Genomic DNA, 23,531 nt, shown 5'->3' with positions numbered 1-23,531 from the left:
ACACACACACACACACACACACACACACACACACACACACACACACACACACACACACACACACCTGCAGATACTGAATCATTCAGTATCTGCAGATTTCTAGCATTGCATCTCCCAGTACTTAAAATGATACCTATTTGAAACACACCTACTAAGATATCAGTTAAAGCCGACTAGTCAAGGGCACCTTTTGAAGATATAGAGAATACATCATTTAATCATAAGTTCTACAATCTTCTAAAAGCCCCACAGAAAACCACTCCATTTCAAACCATCCTCAGCTGCAAACTGACTTGAGGCATCAATGATGCATCTGACCTCATATAAATAGAAATGCAGTAAATGCCTTCTTCACTGCTATAAAGTCATTGCAGCGATGGCTTTTTAATCTCTAAATGGCTCCACAAGAAAATCCATGGCATAATGCATTGACAGGAAACTTACTGACTGACTGACTAATATCACAATTTCAACACTAATGCACAACCTAGGGCTACAGATAATGTGTATTCTATTATCTAGATTAAGATACAACAGGAAAAAATTAAGAAAATTCTGCCAGCAAGCCAATCCCATCAAAATAGAAGCAGTAGCATGTGGCAAATACCAGAAATCTCCTAGTGTGGGTGACTTGAATATGTTATAACTAAATTATATAAACATAGCTTTCTGACACAGTAATTTAAATTTTGGGCATGTCTAGTGAAAAATGCTCAAACAAGCCAAAGGCACACTTTGTCTTGGTATGTGAGCCTAAGAATATATCAATAAAGATCATTTACAACTAACAAAAACAGTCAGTGGAACAGTGTGTTGAGATGTGGTTGGTAACCCATATTAAATTAACACTTATAGTTGATGTTAAAACAGATTTTAATTGGGGAAAGGTTAATTATTTTTTTCTGTAATTGCATGTTTTTTTCTCAACAGTATGTATGCAACTCATTTCTGCAGACTTACTCCAAATGAATTACTGTGAAATACCATTTCTACCACAGCCAACATACCCTAGTACCACCCACTGAGAACAGTGACACGGAAGGCATTCTTGAGCCTTTAGTCTACATCATCCTCCTTGATCTTTACGGTCCAGATGTTCAGCATCAATCACAAAGGAAATCACTCCTCAGCAACATCGAATAGGGGGAGGTGTGAATCATGAAGACGAAAACAATCTGCCATGCAGCCTCCCCTAAGAACAACTCCTGACCTACATTGATATTTATAGTATGTTGGAAATGCCATGTGCGTGGCCTTGGTAAGTGTTACTTGCTGATGTTCGCAACTCACCACCATGTTAATCATAAAGTCAAATGTACAAGGTGTCCAAGAGGAAAACAGACTGGCCTAGAAAATACTACGAGGTGCGGCATCTGAGTTTCAGACTGTTCACGCTTGCTCTTAAAATGTCAGTTCTGTTATTTCTTTGGCTCCGATCTTTACAAATGGAGCAGCACAGGATATACGGATTACTGGGGTAGTAGTCAGGATGCAAGAAAATGAGCATGCTTAAGAGACTTTCACTAAGATAACAATTTGGCCTTTGCCACCATTAACATCTGGCATAATCACAACACTGAAACAAACATTGCAAGAAGCGACGCAACCAGAATCTTTTGGACAGAAGTCAGACTGAACCGTCTAGCAAAACTGTTTAAACAGCAAAGGCAGTTTCCTTAAAGAGTCATTTGCATGATAGCTGTGTGTAAGGTGCACACCTTACATAAAGTTTGGAGACCCAGGACAGGGCAAACTTTGGCAAATAAACCAAGAACTCTCAATGAGGTATCCAGCTGTGCAGTATTTTCTAAGATTGGGAGACACCTGGAACTTGTGGGGGTGTAGTCCTGTCACTTTACTCTAAGAGAATAAAGATCATGACCACAGTAAAATGTTATTAGCTGAAAAATAAAAAGAAATAAGGTTGGGGTTTTTTTTTTTTAAGAGAAAGGCACTTCTTGTACAGAGTCCTAGTGGAACAACTACAGTGCAAACGGCACGTAAACCTCAATGCCTTCTTGGAAAAACTCTTTGAAATGGAAATTTCAATATAGGTTCCATCTGCAGACCGTTCATTGGAGATTAGTGCATAGCAGTGATCACCAATAGCTATCCACTTACCAAAAGCTAATTTGTTCATATTCTGCAGGCTAAGCTGTTCTCACATAACATAACATCCTGTGCAGCGACTGTTCCAACACATAAAGATAACCTGCAGCAGCACTATTGGATTTTGCTTTGTGTCTGAAAGCCTGTGGTCACTGTGACTCCAATACTGGCCAAAGAGAGCTGAGTTCACTCCAACTTAATGCAAAAGTGTAATTATACCATTACCAGTCAGCCAAATTCAGCCTCCATTAATTTTAAGCAGCTAAATGCTATCTAAGGAACACCTCAAAAGATAAAATCTTTCATTTTTGCTCACCTCGTTTTGACTTGAGGGCTGGTGATGCTGGTGACGCAGGTGATCGAGAGATAATGTCAGATTTTGAAGGGGTCGTCCGTCTTCGGTCTGTATCTTTCTTAGCTGGAGAATCCATCCTCTCGGTGTTGTCCGTCTTCAAAGGACTGCTTTCCCCCTCTGGATCAGGTCTCACAGGGTTTGTGTTTAGAACTGGGCAGGGAGCTGGTGGAACAGAAAAATACAAAATAAATTTAAGTTAGTAAATGAAGAGCCAAAAGGTAACAGGAATCCGTAACTCAACCTGTTTATCTTCATTCCATGTACTACTGAGCCTACGAAGTAGTTCAGTGTGCATGATGTAAATTTCTTGAAGTGTGAGGTGGAGCCGACTGATGGGAGAGGATCTTTAAGAACAACATTCTCACCACCGAAAGAAAATAATCCAACTGAACACTGCAAAAGTAATGAGTGAGATGTCTCTGTTTCTGTACAAAATTCTTCCAAAGACTGAAAAATATTATCAATTGCAGAGATTGCACCATTTGTCAAGAAGCACGAGATGATAAGTCCAAAGCCTCCTTTTCTGTCTCTACACATAATAGCATTTCTACTGTGCTACCGATTTATTGACAGACTGGCCTGTACAAATAGCCTGAGTCTCTGGCAGAGCAAAACACTGTAATTGCTTTTTGGCATCCTGACGATTCTATTGAGTCACTGGAAAACAAAATCAGAGTAATCATCTATCCAAAAATGGTTAAACTTCCTGTTTTTAATGAAAACGACTCAGGAGCACACAGTTTAGGTTCAGCAGTCATCTGTAGATTTTTTTTTTTTGGGGAAGGGGGCTGGGGTGGCCTTTTAGGGCGGCAGCTTCACTAATAGCACTATGACTCACATTTGGCAGGCTGCTGAACTTGAATCTCTAACTCAAACATTAGTTTGCCCAGGCTTTGACGGTCAAACAAAGATCCTCATGGCAGGGACACTTGGCTTTGTCCACTCAGCACTGTATCCCTGCACTCCCCGTGGAACCATGTTGGGGAACAGTGTTTTCTGTATAGTGTCTGAAGGTACACACTGGGGCAACATGCTGTAAATTATTCAGACTTATCCAAAAACAGCACAGACAGTTGGGGGCTGTCACACAAAGACAGTGAGTGCGCTGAAGATTTACTATAGAAATGCTGTGCTGTTCAACAGTTTGCACAGAAAAGGAACAATCAGCAGCGAGGCCAATTCTGTGCAGCTTCAAAGGGAATTGATCAATTTTTGTGTAAACTGTACAGTGTGCCTCTTAAGCCTTAAACGGACTGTGGAACTCAATGCGCGCACACACACACACGTCTGTACGTCTGCTGCCTTGTCCATAAAAACCTGAAAACAGTCTGTATGGATGAGTGTCATCCAAGAGCGTTGGTCAACCTTCAACTACTGCAACTGCAGACACTTGGTAGAATTCAAAAAGTAATAAAGACATGGGGCAGAGGTTGTCTGAACTCTGCTTGGCACATAGGCTATGTAAGCAATCTGGGAAATGAAGCCTGTTGCTGATGAACCTGAACTGCACAAAGGCTGACAGGCAGTAAGAGTCTATGAAAGAGTTCAGCTGGGAGACAAGACAATGCAATTTCATTGTCAGAGCATGCCACTATTAAATAAGCATTCCTCGGGCAGTGATGTGCTGTGACAGAGAGGGGCCATTGTTGTGGTCTCTGCATAGCAACGGGACAGCAGCCAAAACACTGCAATGACAGTGAGAGCGGAAAGGAAGAGGGGGATGGTGGTGAGATAGGCGGAACGTAGACGATGAGCACTAAAATCTGTTCGGTGCAAGCCTGCGTAAAAAAGGAAATTACGCAATGTAATACAACAAGAAGGGATATTTTTACTGGATTTGGTCAGGTTAAATCATTCAGATTATGTCTTTGCACAGAAAACTATTCTTGTGATTTAGTAATCAAACCCTGCTACATTTTTTTGCTACACAGAACCTCAGGTGTTGCACCACTGTGAAGTCTCAGGTGATGACGTGAAGTCTCAGGTGATGACTCACACAAACCTTATCTTGGAATTTATCATCTGGCCCTTTTTTCTCACACATCCCAGAGGGCAGATATGACAGCTAGACTACCAAACGTGGCAGGAGCTGGTACAGCTCTAACATTATACTCTGTGAGCACTTTTCCATACACCTGGGAACTGGAACCACAAAGAACTAACTTGTAGGACTGTGTTTAGCTGGTGACAAGGTTACTGTACTGTACATTGGCAATGCTGAAGAGAGTGAGAACATAGAATACTCTGTTGTGTAGGTGGTAGTGACAACGAATAGGAATGAAACCTGAGGTAGAAAAACTGGATGGGAGTTGAGGGAGAGGACTGCTGCTGTGTATCAAGAGACTGAAACAAGGGTTGATTGATACAGCGCTCCTTCTGTACATAGTTTTTGTAGCCCTGCCATTTCTTCTTTGAACCCCATTTGTTCAGTTTTCTCAAATTTAAGGATACTGCACTCTCTGTCAAGATATGTGAAATTTGTGGCTAATAGCTCTTGGGAATCATCTTAATAGTGCAAAAATGCTATTTTATCCCCATCACACCATTTTTTGTAAATTCAAATAAAGAAATGGAAACAAATTATGTGTTTTTGTCAAAGGGTGGTAGTTGTAATTGGTGTACACCCAACACTGCTTCATCCCTTGAGTTGGGTGCCTTTTTATGCTTGAATGATTGAGTCAGTAAAGCTAACTCACAAAGTAAAGCTGCATATTTGATTTGGTAGATTTTTATGCTGCATGTCCTCCCTTATGCAACCCCCAAGATATTCATCTCTCCGTCTGGGATCGAACCATGGGGTTTTTTGGGGTTTTTTTTGCAAGGACTGGCCTGAAAATTAGTAAAAATAAATAAATAAATTTAAAAAAGCAGCCTATGTCCAAAGAAAACTTTAAAGGTTTTTCAGAAAGCTTGAGTAAGTATTGCTCAAGGGCACTGAACAGATAACAAGAAACCTTGGCTTCTTGGAAATAAAATATATAGAAATGAGGGTTAACAGAGTTTTGCACCGTACTGTATATGTCGATGGTTCTGCACTAATTCACTCTGTCAAAACTGCATATAAACACAGGGGACACAAAGCCAGGAACCAAGGATGCACACAATGAATTGTGAAGCGGTGCACAGAGTGTCGGCACAAGTTTGTTCACAAGTATCCTCCACTTATCACCTTCAACATAAAAATGTCAAAGACGTCTGCTAAGTTAGTAGTTACGTAATTGCTCTAATTTATGGACTACTGCATGTCTTTAGCTGACAGTAATGGGTGCCGGTGCATTTGGAAAGCTGTCCATGCAGTGACCCCTAAAAGCAAACACGACGGGGACACACTAATGTGGTGCTTTGAACAGGATGCTTGAGTAATATTTGCACAGATGAGCTAAATGCAATGACGAAACGCATGGCACTAATCTAATTCTGCGGTTTACGAATTCGGTGTTGTAAATGTTCTGAAACTGGCTTGAGCGAAGCTAATGAAATTATCTAGCTCTTGCACAATGAAATGTTCTCATTTGGAGCATTTATATGTGAAATCATTGCCAAAAGACAATTATCCACTTAATTCTATTACATTATGACTCACGTCATGGTGTCTTCAGAACTGTTATTTCGAAGAGGCGACATAGGTAAATGTGCCTTTTTTTTTTTTACTTTTCAACGGCAAATGTTGAGATAAGGATGTCTTAAAAAGAAAAATAAATAAAATACAAAGTTGTGTTTAATGGCCAAATCATTGCATTTCATATTTACTTCCATTTTAAACATCTTCCCAACTTTTTGGGGGACAATAACAGAGAGACTCTACCACCTAAGGTTGTTCTTAATTAACCTATAACTACACCCTCTCTGTATTTACGTGGCAGTTTCCAACAACCGAAAGCCATTAGACCACCTGCTTGTCACTTACATTATTCATAAATCAATGCACATCAGCTTCCTCTGAGAGGCTGGAGTCTCCACCAAGAACAAACATGGAAAAACACTTTGGTCCATCTTATTATTGGAAGCGCAGAGAAAAAAAATACACAATGCTTGGGTCATTATTTCACAAGCCTGATAAAATCTCACACAGGATGCTGACTGCGGTGTGTACCTCTAGCATCTGTCAATGATTCAGCTTTGTAGTATGAGCATTCAACCCCACATAATATTTATCTTTATTTGTCTGATAATCCAAAATCTCTCATTGATTTTATCTGACAAATCTGGGGCTACAAAGAAAATCATGTTTAAGAGCAACAAAAAGACATAATGTCCTGGTGTGGGTGCTTTGTTTTGTTCCCCTGCATATTATATGGGCATGAGAAAACCAAGAGACTAAAGTAAAGTGGGTCAGAGGCCGTTCGGGAATCTGTAGCACGCCATGTATGATTCGGTTGAACATACAGCTCAACCACATCTCTGTTACCCCCATCAGGTCTCCTCTGTGGCCTCTCTAGCTGCAGGTGTTGAAAAAAGCCTACTGCACCAAGCTGAAGCACATTTACATTTAAAAGTGACAGAATGGCACAAAGTATCTATAAGAATTGGCAAAAATGGTAAAGAAATCCCTGCAGAAGTGCGTGTATGCACGGATGCATAAGCACAGTGTGGGAGCAAAATGACAGGTTGAGAATCAGCAGGTAATTAGCAGAAACTCAGTCCCATTTTTCAGTTGGAACCACAGCATGAAACTTCAAATGTTGAGTTGGGAAAGCACAGAGCACAGCATCTAATGACGTCCATTGTACATTCACCCCCAAAGCACAATTACAAAGGAATTTAGCGCTTTACAGTCTGACTGAAGATATTGTGGGTAAAGGGCCAAGTTAAAACTGGGGCAACTGGTTCTACTGCCACACCAAATGTGATTAAGCATAAATCCAATTTCACAGCATATTACTTTGTTAGAGCAGGTGTATAAATACCCACGCCACAGAGCCCTTTTTCCACCTCCTAAACAGCCACATCATAAACTGCAATGCAGAAAAATCCTTCCAGGTTAATTATTTCAGTAACAACAGACTAGAAATAATTTCTTTGTTCAAACAATAAAAAATAACTATTGAGAAATGAAGCAGAGGTGAGAAAGGCTTGTCCTTGGAACAGCCCTTTGCATTTCAATGAAAATTCTTTTTTCTTAGCACAAATATAAAAACCACAGATTCTGACAGGTAGACATGTTTGTACTCTCAAATAATATACCACACAGCTGTTTATTTCTACCTGTTCTAACCTCACAGGGGAACTATGATCCAGGATAACAAAAAATTCTATGTAGCAAAGCAAAACACATGACTCACTATATGACAGAGTCAGCAAACTGCACAAACAACAGCACATTCTTATGGCAGCGACTGCTCAAGGAGGAATACTTTCGGCCAGGAAGAGCTGTAAAACATAAATATGAAACTCTGGCAGGCACTCCTTTGTGAGAAATGCATCAAAGTAGTGGAAAGCTTTAAACATTTTCTTGTCATCCCAGAGCTCTGCCAAAGTTTTTGGCAAGACACAAATCAGAGTAAGAATATAATGGAAAATTTATGAAGCCAAGAGCTTTAATCCTATGTACATCCCTATTGTGCCAAACAGATAAGAAGAAAAAATGGCCAGTGTTAACACCACCTATAAAATGGACTAAAATACAAATAAATAAAACAACCATAGATAAAGAGAGTGGAAATGCAGCACATTCCCAGGAAAATGTAAATGTAAATGGGCCTACCAAGAGCCTTGGAGTATAAAATCAAAAGACTGGAAAGGGAAAGGGGCGGTAACAAAGGGGGGAGGGAGGGTATGGAAACAAGGAGAATGGATCTGCATCTCATTTAGGATGGGCCTGGGGAGTAATGAACTACCTCATTGCTTACTGCCTAACCCATCACCCCTTCACCCCGTTGTGTCCCTCCTGCACCGAATAGGATGATGTAAGAGGGCAAGGGGCCCAGACACACAGGAAGCCTAGTGTAAACAACAAGCACAGGCTCAAAGCCAGACCAGGCCCTGTGTGTGTGAGAACAAAGGTTTAAGTAGATGCGACTGCACCTTAGACTTTACTTATTTATAACTGAGGAAAGTTAAAATTCCTTAAACAGCTATAGGCAGAAATCTAGAAAAGTAAAAATATAAATGGGGAAAAAAAATAAAGACAGTAGTCAGCCTTCCCTCAACTCACCATTCAAAGCCTCTGCAACCAGTCGAGCATGTGCATATGTAGGTATTTTACATGCACTAAAAACAGGTCCCTGTTCTTCTAGATGTAGGTCCTTTGCTAAGTATAAGTTTCTATATGGACTCTTTCATTTCCAACATGAATTATGAATTTTGTGATTTTTAACAAGCCCAATGCGTGACTCAGCAACAAAGTGCTGGCAGAAGATAGTTTGGTACATTTTTACTGGCTGATAAAACATGTGAATTTGATGTAATGGACAGACGATATGTCAATCTCTATTTATAAATGTGTGATAATGTGTTTCCATAACAACAGAAGAAAGGAAATGAACGAGGGGGGTGTAAGAATCAACTGTTGTTCTCAAGTTATTAATTGGTTGGTGTATACAGTGTTTTAAAAGTCTGTCGCATTTGAGCTAAAATCTTCAAACATATTTTTGTTTGCCCTACAGTGTAAAATACAAAGACTTTCAATCACATGATAGAAAACATAATATAGTGACATAAGCTGCACACGGACTCATCAGGATTTAGCTAATGTCTGCCTTATAAAAACAAAAAGTGGCCGTGCACACCAAGCAACAAGGCTCAAGACCGTTCAGATCACAGCATTCCTTCCCTGCATAGTAACTGGCCAGTGAATACTAATGTCTCCATCAATGACTGCAGCAGCGTTCATCCCATCACCTGGACTGGACCAACAACAATGCCCGGCATTTAGTTGCTGCTCTCCCCTGCACCAGTGTATGTGCCAAAACTACCGCGCTGATGAAAGGCTCCGCTTATCTGAACCAGCAGCGGATCCCTAGGGATCCCGCATCTGCTGCTGCCACCAACATGCTCCAACATACACACAGGACTAACAAAAACGGTCCAACCAGAGGTGGGACAAAGTGTCAAGCATCTCTACACTAAACTAAACTGCTCTGAAGGACAGCAGAGGACACGGAGGTTGTGCAAAACGCTTTAATAACTGGAAGCAGTAAAGAATGCCAGTCAGGAGTGCCTGACTGGCATTCTTTACCAGCTTTACATCCCATTTGGGAGTTAGGAAATGGTTTCAATGACTGCGTTTTTCCTTGTTCCCCATCACACTCCAGGACCAGGTTTAGTCAGAAGAGGTTAGGAACAATTTGTCACAGTTTTAGCTTGATCTTTGGGGAATTTAATTATTCCTTGACCCCAATTACTCTAATATTATTATGCCAAAGCCTATTAACAAGAAGAACAATGCTTCACTGTGCCTTCAAGGGCAACAGAGTCAAAATTTATAATGGATTCTTATGACTGACTACATGTCGTTGGCATTTTTACTAGATAGAAACATACAGTAGATTTCAATAGCCTGTGGTTAGCCAGGTAGGATGTCATAAAGTTTATTTGACTCCTCAATGCCACCATGGAAGCTTCTGTAATATGCATTTCTCTAATTTTCTATTTCTGTCACAACCTAATTTCAGTTTCTTTGTACAAGACTCCAGAATTAACACTAATTTGGAAATATAATAAAGACCAAACTGGTTCTAGCTGTTTGAAGTAGTACTGGTGCTTTAGAAACATCCCTAGGAACAATAAATAGGTACAGACAATATAATTGGTGACAGCAGTGCTGTGGACATTTCATAATAGCCTTGACTATGTGTCCTTTAAAATGTAGCTCACAGAGCAGTTTGTCATTTTGTTGCAATATGCCTATTTTTGTAAACATTACCTAAAGTAAAAATCATCCCAAGCAGTAATCTTATGACCATCCAACACACAATTACATCCAAAAGTTGTCATTAACTGGATTTTTGTCTCCCCACATAAGACCCGCAACTTCTTTGCTGGCTACAAGGTCCACTCTTGGGTTTCATAATCACAGGTAACTTCTTAAGAAGAGGCAAACATCATTACAATACTTTCATCCCCAGAGGCCTGCATTGATCTTACAGTATTTTAAAATGTTGCATTTATTTAGAAAGTAAGCACTTTTCTTTTAATACAAATACAAAAAAAGTTCTGATTACATGAAATACGGTGAAAATCAGGAAACTGTAGGGAGACCAAGATGTGTTTACACTATACGAGGTATGCCCTTTAGCTGAAGAGAGACTGATCTAATATTAGCAGATAGGTCTGGTGACTGGACGAATAAAGGGCATGGAGCAGTCTTGTCTGGGATATTTTCAGAGCAGTAGAGTGGTATGAACAAGCAATACAATCCAAATCAAGACTTCCCTCTACTCGTCCTTCCTCTAGTGTACCAGAGAGAAGGGTGGTACAGCTCACTAATAATAAATTTAGGCTCCAGCACTGCCGCATCAGCTTCCTTCTAGAATCTTACAGTCAAGGCTAAAAGACAGGAGGTGGTTTGGGAATGCAGATGCATTCCAAGTAGCACTTTTTTGTGTTGCATTTTGTTTCTTAATGCATTGCATGAAGGTGCATTCAGTTTGTTGAATGTGCCTCGTCATTCTTAGGTCCAGTAATTTAAACAGCTTTTGCACATTTTATTTTTAAAATATATTGACTATTAACAGTGATGCAGGTAAATCCCTCTAATCAAACTGGAAATGGGGCATCCTACCAACAGATCTAAAAATCTCACCAATATGCTTAACAAAATCCGTTGGACCTGGCTGGGAGAAAGGTTAAGTACAGTTGTCTTCATTTTTGTTCAACATACCTCGTAATCCCCAAATAATAATGAGCTCTGAGACTAGCTTTAACTCCAGCAGCTCAAAGTCATCACAGATGGTCCTGGACAAGTTGTATCTGTCTGGATAATCAGACGTATTACATATCAAAGGGTAGTGTTATATGGAAAAGACCAAAGGACCCAATGAGATAAATACAGGTTTTAGTAAAGCTAGTCTTCAAATTTATTTTCCAGAAGCAAATGGTGTTGGTGTCACAAGCATTTCATTTTAGAGGGAAGGGTATTAAAACTACAGCCTCAGGTCATTTTTATGTGTGACTAACAGCACATGTAATTGGACTGTGGAAATTAATAATAATAATAATAATGGATTGGATTTATATAGCGCTTTTCAAGGCACCCAAAGCGCTTTACAATGCCACTATTCATTCACTCTCGCATTCACACACTGGTGGAGGCAGCTACGGTTGTAGCCACAGCTGCCCTGGGACAGACTGACAGAAGCGAGGCTGCCATATCGCGCCATCGGCCCCTCTGGCCATTGAGTGAATTGAGTGAATTAGTAGGGAATCAGGAATCAGCAGAGATATTTAAGTGACATTAATCAAAATGTAGGAACTACTATTTGCACACAAACCCTGGCGTTTGACATGCCATGCAATTTAATTTGTTATAGATGGTTCAAAGATAGACTGGTTTAACTCTAATCCTACCTTAATCCATATTTTCATGTTAAAGATACTATTTGTCTGTTTTTATAATTCAACTGTGAATTTCTGAAGCTCCGTCTATAGTTCTGAAGCTCCGTGTATCATGCAGGGTTGTGACACCGTTGACTCAGAAACATTTCCCAAAGTATTCAAAGCCACCTTTGTAGTTGTTGCTGCAACAGTTGGTATCTGCAGAACCACATTTTGCTGTGATGACACATGCAAACACACACAGGGACTCACAACGACAAAATAATCCTAGCTACACTTTGATGGCTGGCCATCACTGTATATATTTAGACAGCATGAAGATGATGATTATGATATATGGGAAGTTACAAATAAAAATAAACAAAAACACAAAAATATTGAACACCACACCCAACTTCTAACTCTTCCAACTCATTTTGATCATGGCTGTACACGTGTAAACTCACCTGACTGCATCTTTCAGGGTTTTAGTGTCATCACATTGACAAAGGCTACGTTCACACTGCAGGTCTTAATGCTCAATTCCAATTTTTTGATCAAATCCGATTTTTTTGTCTGCTCGTTCACACTACAAATAAAATGCGACAGCAAACGCTCTCTAGCGTGAACGCTCAAAGCGGCCCGCATGCGCAAAAGAAGATGTCACACACAACGCGCTCTGTTTAGACCCAGAGCAACAGTATTGTTTGACTGATGGCCGTTAATATAAAGACTTCGGTCTTCACGTTTCCCAATTTTTGCTTTAAGTTATTTTGTTATTTACATAATAATGTAAATAACCTAATAATGATCCTTATTGCCGTTTAAGAGAGGAGCGGTGCTTCAAAGGATAGCTGTAGATTTCTGTCAGAATCTGCAGATTATACAGTACAAATAAAATGTTTACGTTGTCTTCCCAACAGTTTCACTGACATCTACACTGGATGGCCAGGAAGCGTTCGCGATGTCTTCTCGGGCGCTTCTCTGGCGCTGATAATTGGCTTCAGTCTTGTGTCGGTGACGTAAAAGGCGGATTTAATGCAACTTGACCGTTCAAACAGCAGTCGCTTTCTAAAACATCGGATATGTATCGGATTCAGTACCACATACGAAAGTGACCCAGATCGGATTTGAAAATATCGGATTTGCGCCGTTCACACTGTCATAGCATGATCGGATATGGGTCGCATAGGGTCAAAAAAAATCGGATTTGATGCGCTTTCGCCTGCAGTGTGAACGTAGCCAAAGTCTACCCACAGACAGACATAAAAATGCTGGCCCACGTGTCTCCAGAAACACACAGACAAACACACAGTTTCACAAGGTAATAACAACAAGCCAAATTGTTGCAGCTGGTAAATAATGGTGTCTGTATGCACTTACTGATCATTGCTATATCCTGGAAGACTACAACAAAAGTTTAATTCTTACATCTGTGCAGAATCTACGAAGAACCCACACAACCAATATAAGTGGCTGATGCTGTTGACCCTATACCTGTGCATGGTAAACCCCTGCTGGTCTGCAATTTCTCTCTTTAAGTCAATTTGAAAAATAGCAACAGAAGTAGTAGTAGCTGGAAGTGCACAGGAAGAAACACTAGGACCGAATGGCCTAGTTAAAGTCATTGCAAGCTGTGTCGACATGTAGTTACATTACAGATTACCACCCAAGTTACAGCACAGGGTTTGAGGTCATTGTGTACCTATGGCATAGATTTAACGCACAAGCATAAATCCATGCAATGCTTGTTAATGGGGAGGGTTTTCCAGAGACTTCTCCCTTATAAGTTTTTTTTAATATAGATAAACATGTATATACAAAAACTTTTAAACATTAGATAAACCAATAAGGGCTTTTATTCCTAAAATAATTATCTTACTTTGATTGTTAGAAGGGTAAATTATTACAGATTATTCTGTGCACATCTTGAGTATTTGGAGAATTTGTCTCTGGATAAAATATTTGACTTGAAATTAAAGGTTAGCATAAAATGTTCTTTAACTTCTAAAATGAACTTGAGGATATTCGCACAGAGAAATAGCATACGAAATATTTATTGCTCTTGCTGCTTTATGTAAAAGCTATGACACTGATAATACTCAAATCATCTTGGTTTCTACAGTGTCAAACACCCTCAGAGCTGAGGCCCTTGTCACTGTCTCATTGCCAGTCCAGTGAGATTTTTGGCTCTTCTGTACTCAACTACAAATGCATCACTGTCAAAAGACTGCACTGTAGCTTTAAAAGCAGACCTCAGTGCCACAGTGTTGGCATGACTTCAGTCGGTTCTGTGTGACTCAGATGTTTCTGTTTTTCCCCTTTTCTCTCCCAACTTAAAACATGGCACGAGTCCCATTATAAAGTTCACTCAGTGTAGAGTTTGAAAATATCTGAACATGGCCACCCACAGTAGCCTTAGAAGAATAATCAATTAATCTTGATACCAAAAGAAAAGCATCATCTTCTCAAAGTGTGTGGTAAAGTGTTACAGTTCACTCCGTTTGCCAGTTTAATCCTTTCAAGCATGCATGAAGTTTGGCATTTCTTGTTAAAAAGCCAGATTAAGATGCCTGGAAAAATCCATTAAATAGACAATGTAATCAGTGATTGCGGCCACATATGCTGAATTAATTGGATTATGTAATATGGAGCCAGCTCACTGATTGGTCCTTTTGTACGCGCACCAAGTAATACAAAAATGAGATGGAAAAAAACAGTATAAAAAACTGCAGAATATCAGAATCAGGTTTTTAATGACACTACATGAACTGCAGAACATCTTGAGACAGATCACCATTCATTGCTCCCACCAACACCTATCACAGAGAACATTACACACTGATAAAACTGATGAAAATGCGTCATTAATGGAGTTAGAAATGCAAAAAAATGGAAATGACTGCACGACGTGGGCATAAAACGGGAATTCAGAGTCAGCAATCGAATGAATAAATCTGCTACAGCAGTGGAAATATTCTATTCAACTACTGAACATGCCAACATTTTTCACAGTAAATATATTTCTCTATTGACAGAGTGTTTTGGTCTCATCTGATCAGACTATATACTCTCAATAGTTCATTGGCTTGTCCAGATATTATGCATCAGAAGTTTAGATATACGTCTGTAACTGATGCTATCGGTATATTTTGCAACAATAAGCTTGCAACAGTTTTCAAAGAACTGTTTGCTTTTACTCATCATGAGATGTTTCTTGTGTGACACCTTGGAATTGAAACCATCGATTAGGACTGAACTACCTGATATTAATTTGATCGTAACAGAAATAGATTTCAACTTGTTCATTGGCTTCCCATCACTTTTTGCACCTCTGTGTTCAAAACGTATTCCCTGTGTCACTCCACTTTATAAAACGTACATATTTGTTTTATATGTGTGAATTACTTTGACTGTTACCGATATCAAGTGACTAGCGGCTAGTCACTTGATATCGGTAACAGTGACTAGCCCCATCAGAAATATATTTACAGAAAAACATGTTGAGTTGTTCAATACTTATTTGGCCTACTTTATTTGTTCATGGTCAAGACATGTACTAGTTCTGTTTCAGGCAATTTTTCAATTTTTTTTTTTTGATTGTTTCCTTACACCAATTTAGTAATCTGTCTCCTTGAGAATCCAATAAGTAAATACTTAATTTGAAAAGTGCAAATGCTGAATGGCACCATAAGGTGATGTCGTCTTCTTTTTTATTTTACTAAGATAGTATTGGGAGTTCTGCCCATACACTAATGAATACTTCCATCACATGTGACTAGCAAATGTAGTGTCATGAGCACTGGTTACTGCTAAGTTAATAATAAGTACTGGTGAAGGAAGCACCAGTGTGAAAGTTTCCAATCCCGTGTCCCCCAAATTCCAGAGCTAACTAGGTACACTGGAGCCCATAGAGGGTAGGATATAAAGATATGTCTTGGTGGCTCTTGGTACAGGTTGCGCACTCGGAGTATTTAATAGCATCCTGTATCTTTGTATCTTTAGAGACTACAAGCCATTCTCCATCTAATTACTTTACTTAGATCATTTAGATTGTTAATTAGCTCCAGTTCACACTGATAGTTTCACTGGAAAATTTTAACATTGTCCAGCCCTAACAGGAAAATCAATGGGCCACTTGGCCCTTCTACTTCCAGCATCCTTCACTCCTTTCTCACCTGCATTTTTATTCCACCTATGTACGTGTAATGTTTTGTCGCTGAATGACACAAAGTTGCAACATTAGCACAGACAGACATAGAAACACAGTCAAAGTACTCTAAACCGGCTTTGTGGTAGTTTCTGTACAGTCTGGGACCACATTCCTGATGACATGCACACAGAGTCAACCTGCTAAAACTGATAATGGCAAGTTGTTTTTTAAGTATACTGCCAATAAGCCACTGCTCAACATACAAAGTAAAATCCATATCTTTTTTGATGTATATTCACAAATGTTCTATCACAATCTTTGTTTTTTAACATGGTAACAGATATGAATCTTAATATACTCCCAGTTGCCCACGTTAAACATTAGTGCTTTCACATTTACTCCACATATCCTCAGAAACCCATGAAAACATCACCTTAAGACATCATGACATTGCAAACAACGACTCCCCTCTGATGTTAAAAGAACCCACATTAGTCAGTTAATATAAAGGGGCGCATGTGACTCTGCCCTCTGTTAATTTGCAAACAAACCTAACAACCCCCCCAAATAAAAAAGTGCGGCACAGTTGATTGCATGTATTCCTTTGATTACATAATCACCCGTGCAAATGTGTAGCTGACAGATCTTGTTCACTACACGCTTGACAGGCAAAGCTGGTGGATTCTCCCTTATTACACAATTGACAACACTATGAGCCATCTTCTATTGACTCCGCTTACGCTTTCAGTTGTCACTGTAGTTATAGTCTGCTGTCTGTGTGTTAGTTCAAACCCTCTGAGATGCCAGTAAATGTTCTAGAAATTGCAGGTAGACGTAGAACATAGAGCTTGTTTTTTATCTTAACTGGTCACAACCTTGTTGTTCAAGTTAAGAGGACAACAAAGCCCATCTGTTAAACTGTGAGGGAATGAAGAACTCAAGAAGATGAAAGCCTGAAAATAAAAGGGCCCAGACATCTGACAGCCTATTTTACTGTAATCCATGCTTTCGCTGCCTTCAGTTGTTGTGTCAATTATTTGCTGAGGAGCCAAGAATACGTGTTTTTTGGAGGACATGATGAAGCAAGACATTTTTAGCAACTAGTGTACCCTTTCTTCACTTTCATAACTGAGCTCATAAAGAGGTCAAATGTTTATTAAAGCAACATACTGGATTTAATGTAATATCATGCTTGAGTCGAATGTAGCAATGCACGATTGCGTTGCTCACAAGGAGCATTGGATCTCTGATCATCAATGCATCAAAGAAACCTGGGGAAAGAACTTTTGATCATTTTTAATAAGCGTGGGAGCATAATAGTCTGGCTGACTTCATTACATGAAACATTAGAGTGGCCTGAAATCAGTCTTCTTCTTGTGAGAGTGTGCTAGCCTTCAATGCAAGCTTTATTCAGAACATTTTGAAGGCACCTACAATCAGAGTAAAGCATCTGTCCCCTCCTGCTTGAGACAGAGTCAAATCACACTGACCTCCCCCCACAGAGGAAAAGGAAGGAAGTTTTTTGTTATCAGACACATTGTATGTCCCCTTCTATTTCCAGAAACGGGCAACATGTCAATAATATACAGTAGTTTAACGTGGAAACCAAAATATTAGACCAGACTTGGTCGATCTCTCTTACATGAGAGATTTCACATTGGCAGACTTCCAGCATGGATATTCCATCTTGTCTCAGGCTCAGACATTTGTTACGACCGAATGGGAAAACTGTCTTTGAACTGCATGATTGTGGGATCACACCGTTTGTAACTGCACATATAAATCTGTAACTACGGCAAAGCTGGCCAGAGTGTGTTGCGGACTCTTCATCCTGCACTTTGGTCGGCAGCTGATCTCATTAAAATGTTCTAGATTTTAGGAGTTTGTTGATGCATCGCGGCACCAGCAGGGAGCATGACTGCACCTGTGCATAAACTATTCACTGAATTTGGAAAACATGCTCTGCTGGAGGAGAAGAGACGCAAAGAGGAGACCGCAAATGATACAAGACCGCCTGTGACTCCATCGTGTTAGTAGAGAGCTAAACATAACGTGAGGCGGGGGATGGGGTGAGACTAGTGAGATTACCTCATCTAGTGCAAATTGTGTTGTTATTATAACCCTTATAACCTGAGCTCTGTGCAAAAAAAATGGCAACAGACATTCTTTTCTTTTTTTTAAGAGACAACAACGGTCAGCTGATCGCACCGGTGTTTGACTTTTTCTCTACATTAAGATCTGCAAATTGATAAATCACCTCACAACACAGATTCAAATCTGCTCTGGGACTGAGGTGTTAAACTAGGCTGCGTTATCTTTACGCTTTATGAACGGTCTGTCTCCCTCTCTGCTCCCATAATAGATCAACATTAATAATTGATCCCACATTCATTATTCTCCATCACACTGTCGAGCCCGCAAACATTAATGTTTCCTAACCTCTAAATCTGACTCGACAACTATGTTGCGTCTTAAAACATTTCGTTGCAGACTGACAAAGGACGTGGATGACAAAGCACTTGTGCATGCTTTTGAATTCCCAAATTCCTGTCTATACTATGACTTACATGTTGCTGCAGGCAGAATATTTCCCTCCATTCCGGGAGCGATAGCCTCGCTTTCTGTTCTTTTGTTCATTCAAACATGCGAGTTTCGGCTCTTCCTCTCCAGCAGTCCTCTCATTCCTCAGGCAGGGATTCGGAGGTGGGGTGGGGTGAGGGGGGAGTTGGTCGAGTCACTCCAGTTGCATGAACTGGAAAAGGAAATCCTCCGGAGAGCGTCCAGATAGGTCAGAAATAAAAAATAAATAAACAAACGAAACCCTCGCCTGTACAGCCAGCTGCTGTTCACCGGTCACTGCGTCTCTGAAAAGTTAGATGACAAGGTGTCCGAGGGAATATGAGAAGAAAGAGAGGCAACAAGGAGGAGGGAGAGAAGTTTCTCACTCCACGACACGCCACAGCTGATGCTCTGCTGGTGCGAACGATCCCTCGCTGGCCTCCGGATCGGACTGTACCACTATCAACAAGGGGGACACTCTGGTATTATTTGTTAAGTTATCCTTAACGATACAGAAGACACGAATAATTACTGATACATTCGAATGTGCTTAGCGCAAGATTAGCACAGATTTCACTGACATCCCTGTATCTGTTTTCATGTTAAAAATATTTTTTCCCTAACCTCCCCCCGACGTTCTGATTGGTTCTCTCACCCACAAAAACTACAAGACTCGCAGCCGGTTCACAGTTCACATTCAAATAAACCTTTGACTTGTAAAGCGTACCTGTGTGCCTGGATGATATAGTTTAGTCTCTAGCTTGTCTAATTCATGAGTTGGTTAAAGCATTTTCCCCACATAAAAATGTACCTACATACTGAAACCCCACATAGGCGTGATCAGTACAACAGGTTTTCACGTGCTGCTGGGTAAATGCTAGTATATCATTTTTAACCTGCAGAATTCAAATGCCTTTCCGGGATTATAATCCAGCATGCGGCTTTACAGGTTTATCTAGGAATCAGAATAAAAGGAAAGGTGGCTTTTGTGTACTTTTAACCCCAGTTAAGTGCAGAAGGAAAACACCCCAAAGAAAAAAAGCTGAGTAGTCCACGTGATGATTATTGCAGCCTCCCAAATACTTCTTCTCTTCCTATAATCTTTAGAGACACGTTAAAGAAGATTCATCTGAGATTTCAGAGTCTAAACGAAACCAGACATTCCCAAGCACACACTACAGCAGTGAAACAATAGTAGAAGATGAATTTCCATAAGACAGCTCAGTCAAAATACATACATAAGGTTTTATTTTGGAATCTACTTCAGCCTACTGCATTGAGATAATAAAATTGTGCAGACTTTGTGTGCAGCTTGTGTTTTTTAATTGTGGCAAAAACAAGTCCCTAAAAATGGATCTTGATTACACAGCATTTCTAAGAACTCCACTGTGTCTTCTCATCTACCACCTGTGGATCTCCTACAGCATCTGCCAAGGTGGGGGCTGGGCCAGGCGCCCATCGGCACGCTTGAGAGGGGACACCCTGTCAAAAGGACCCCATTGGGATTCTTTTGTGCAGCTGTTGAGTTGTATTCACCCAAACCCCCAAGAGCCACCTGTCACTGCAACTTGAAAGTGGGGGGTGCTCAAGAAAGTGGGGGTTGGGTATGCTGCTGGAGTGTGTTGGTTTTGCCAAATTGAAGCCAAAAAAGTGTGACCACGTGTGTCTTAAAGTCTCCATGTACTTGTAATCATATTATTCTTAATCATCCTTGATAAATTAATCATGACTTAAATAAGTGGATTTCTCCCAGTAACCCTAATGTCATTGAATTATGTTGATTCAAGAGCTATCTATAATTAAATCACAGATTAGCGTCTTTTTTTAATTTTAAGATAAAAGGAGCAGTTAAGAGTTCAGTTCTTATTTCCTTCAAGTCAAGAACACATGGAAAGCAAGCAGAAAACATATTTCTTTGCTTTTAATTAAAGATCAATGGCTCCATTAGTCAGCCAAAAGCTCAAGAATGCTCAAAAATGTCATGTTTGTTTACGGAAGATAGAAGCCATAAGTGTGTACCAGGAACCTTAGAAATGTGTAAGCCCTTATTAAACTCTTTCATGTCATAGGACAAGGAAGAATTCCCGTACTTAGTGTAAACATTAACATCCTTTAACTAAACATATCTGAAGTCATGAACAATCTCTGATACTGATGTGCTCTCCACATTTTGTTTTGACTATGACATATTGACGCAAGGAGACTTAAAAAATGTAGATTTCCTGGGGAATAAAATATCTTAATCACTCATTTCATGCGAATGTCATTGAGGTCATTACCTGTTTTTGCAGGAAAGACATAAGAAATAAGAGTGTAATAATGTATTTTATATACAATCTATGCAATAAACAAAAATACTGAATGATATTTTTTTTACTTTTATACCGCAACAAAAACAAGGTACAGTAGAGCTAAACCCTACACACAACACACTGCACAAAAGACCTAGTATTGAAGGCAAGCAGTCTGATAGGGAAATTAAAGCATACCTCAGTATCAGGAGCCATGTGTCCATTTATCAAGCATTCTAAGTAATGAGCCATTCAAAGTGACATGGATGCAAATCAGAAACTAAAAAACATCACATTTGGCCACCGTTAAATTTGTATTACATGTGCTGAAATGTTGCACAAATTCAGGAGGTTCAGCAATTAATGGCTCTTAGATCCTTTATTCCGTTTCTGTTGTGAATTCGTACCACTGTTTCAGTAACCCGTGAAGCTGTATATAAGCTAAATGCACATCTCATTAAAACTAACCCTGATCACTGTAAGCAGTTTGTGCACTGAAAATAGGCAGAAGAGTGAGAATATGAGATTAAAGGGCATAATTGCATTAGTAAACACACTCCAGAAAAGCAGAAGAACAAAAGCTCAAAGTAATTTAAAGATATGGTTGAGAGCCTTAACATTCAAGGAACAACAGATAGTGCTGGAGAAAACAGGGCTGCTGAGGGGTTTCTGTGGAAACAGTAGTCTGCACTTAGATGTGCAGAATAACCCTAACCCTTTGTACCAGTTCGAATTTGGGTTGTTTGAACATGACCCAACAGGACCCCTGCTCTTGAAAGGGACAAGGTTGTTCAAAAAAATGATCAAAAGACTAATGTAAACCCAAACTGTTCAGGCATGACCGCAACATCCTGGTGAAGCTGATCTCTAATGCTTGCTTTTTTTGTTCCTTTGTATAATGGCTATATCCCTCTCAGGCACGCTATACATGTGTGTGTGTATATATATATATATATATATATGTATATATATTTATATATATGCAAAGGTCTAGTAGTTCTTTGTAAAATAAGCATCCTAGCATTTTTATATTGAGATTGCTACACGTAGTTGACCAATAAATAGTAACCGTTTCTTACATAGAGTAAAAAGCAAGTAAAATGTGAAAGTGAAAGAGATGCATGAGAACTGAATCATCTAAACAGCTGTCCATCAATCACCTTTGCAAATGGAAGAACTCCAATCTCATATTTTTGATTCTAAGAAATGGGGACTGACGCAAAGTCTAGAGGTCAGCTGCTATGAATGGCAAGGGCAACCCTCATCCTAGTAATGAAATAACAATAGCAGGAATGTTCAGAATGTCCCCAGAGAGCACTGACCCATCTCTATTTTAAGAAAAGGATGCATTTTAAGCAGCAAGGGCAGGTAGAATAAGGAAAGGGTAGATATGATTTATTACTGGAAAATGTTTGTTTGCAAGAACATATACTGTTTTTGCACAACACTGTAGCGATGTCACTAAAGCTGGAGTAGCTGTTTCAGATTGCTTTCAGGTTTCAGAAAGCAACACTGTTGCTTTACTGCACCATTGTCTAGACTCAACAGGGTGAAAGGGCGAAGGCACCTGCAGGGAGCCTGTAGGTTCAAATAATTTACGACTATGTTGTCTTTTGTTTCATGTAGTGTGATTTAATCATGTCCTACATTACATGTCACATTGAAAATGTGTGTGTGAGCCCTTGCAGAGTTACAGGGCGAGACAGAGTGTGGGAGAGTTGCTTCTGTCTTTGTGTGTGTCTCTGGGGCGCTGGAAGAAAGATCACTGTTTGGTCTGAATCATCTGAATGTAGTCTGCCTCTTATTGTGGGCTGGAGTTTTAATTGCCTTGGGAGATCTTGATATATTATTAAGTTACATATCCAAGAATCTTGGAATATGTATGTTTAAGATACAGTGTGTGCAGACATCTATATTAAAATAAGATTAAAATAAACCTAATTTCAGGGTTTAAAACAAAAAAAATGTCCCAGTTGATAACATATAAACATTGTCCTTGGTTTGAGTCTAGGTTGCTAGTCAGGTGGAGGGCTAACACAGAGAAACAGACAACCAGACAACATGTAAGGAGAATAGTTAGTAAGTATTTAGACTAAAATTTGTAGACTGAAGGAAATTCCCAGGAATTCCCCGGGTCTAAGGAATTCATTGTTTCTAAGATCAGCCAATAAATGACAGAGTCAGTCTTTAGATCTTTTTACACGAGTCTGTTGTTCAGTCACATTACTTTCATCTGTTATATGACATATGAGAAAATCAGCAATGCTCACTACTCTTTGAACAGTATCTTCCTACTATCCCAACAACAGGTGGCATTACCAAGAGTTCATTTTGCCATCTTCCATGAGGAATGAGATTCCGCAGCAGTGTGTCTCAAACAGCAGAGCCTCGCAGACCATGACGTAATGGCCTAAAACGTGCAATCAGTTAGAAACAGGGCCAAAACACGTGGAGTTGGCTCGTCTCTCCGCTCACCCCCGGGGCCCCTCTCTATTCTCCTTTTCCTCGCCTCTCTCTCCCTCACCCCACCGCCCTTCTGCTCCAGCGCACTCTCTGTTTATGAGTGCATGAATCGCTTCATTTCACTATA

General features: G+C 39.8%; 1 protein-coding gene across 5 annotated transcripts in view; it reads right to left on the bottom strand.

The window, feature by feature from the left end:
- map7d1a (MAP7 domain containing 1a) overlaps window positions 1-19,066 on the bottom strand; it is a 38,718-nt gene extending 19,652 nt beyond the window's left edge. For all 5 annotated transcript variants that reach the window (XM_086311150.1, XM_086311153.1, XM_086311154.1 and 2 more), the window contains exons 1-2: window positions 18,659-19,066; window positions 2,426-2,626 (exon numbers count right to left, since the gene is read on the bottom strand). In XM_086311150.1, coding sequence (XP_086167276.1) covers window positions 2,426-2,626; window positions 18,659-18,728 — 271 coding nt within the window. In that variant the 5' untranslated portion in view covers window positions 18,729-19,066. The remainder of the gene's footprint in view (window positions 1-2,425; window positions 2,627-18,658) is intronic.
- Window positions 19,067-23,531: the final 4,465 nt, after the last annotated feature.

This window comes from Aulonocara sp. 'chitande type north' Nkhata Bay, linkage group LG11 (genome assembly GCF_057382095.1).
Source record: "Aulonocara sp. 'chitande type north' Nkhata Bay isolate Kocher_YH1m ecotype deep benthic linkage group LG11, A_spYH_male_GT1.1, whole genome shotgun sequence".
In the NCBI taxonomy this organism is placed as follows: domain Eukaryota; kingdom Metazoa; phylum Chordata; class Actinopteri; order Cichliformes; family Cichlidae; genus Aulonocara; species Aulonocara sp. 'chitande type north' Nkhata Bay.
Note: the sequence above shows the minus strand (reverse complement) of the source record. Positions and strands in the feature narration are given on the sequence as shown.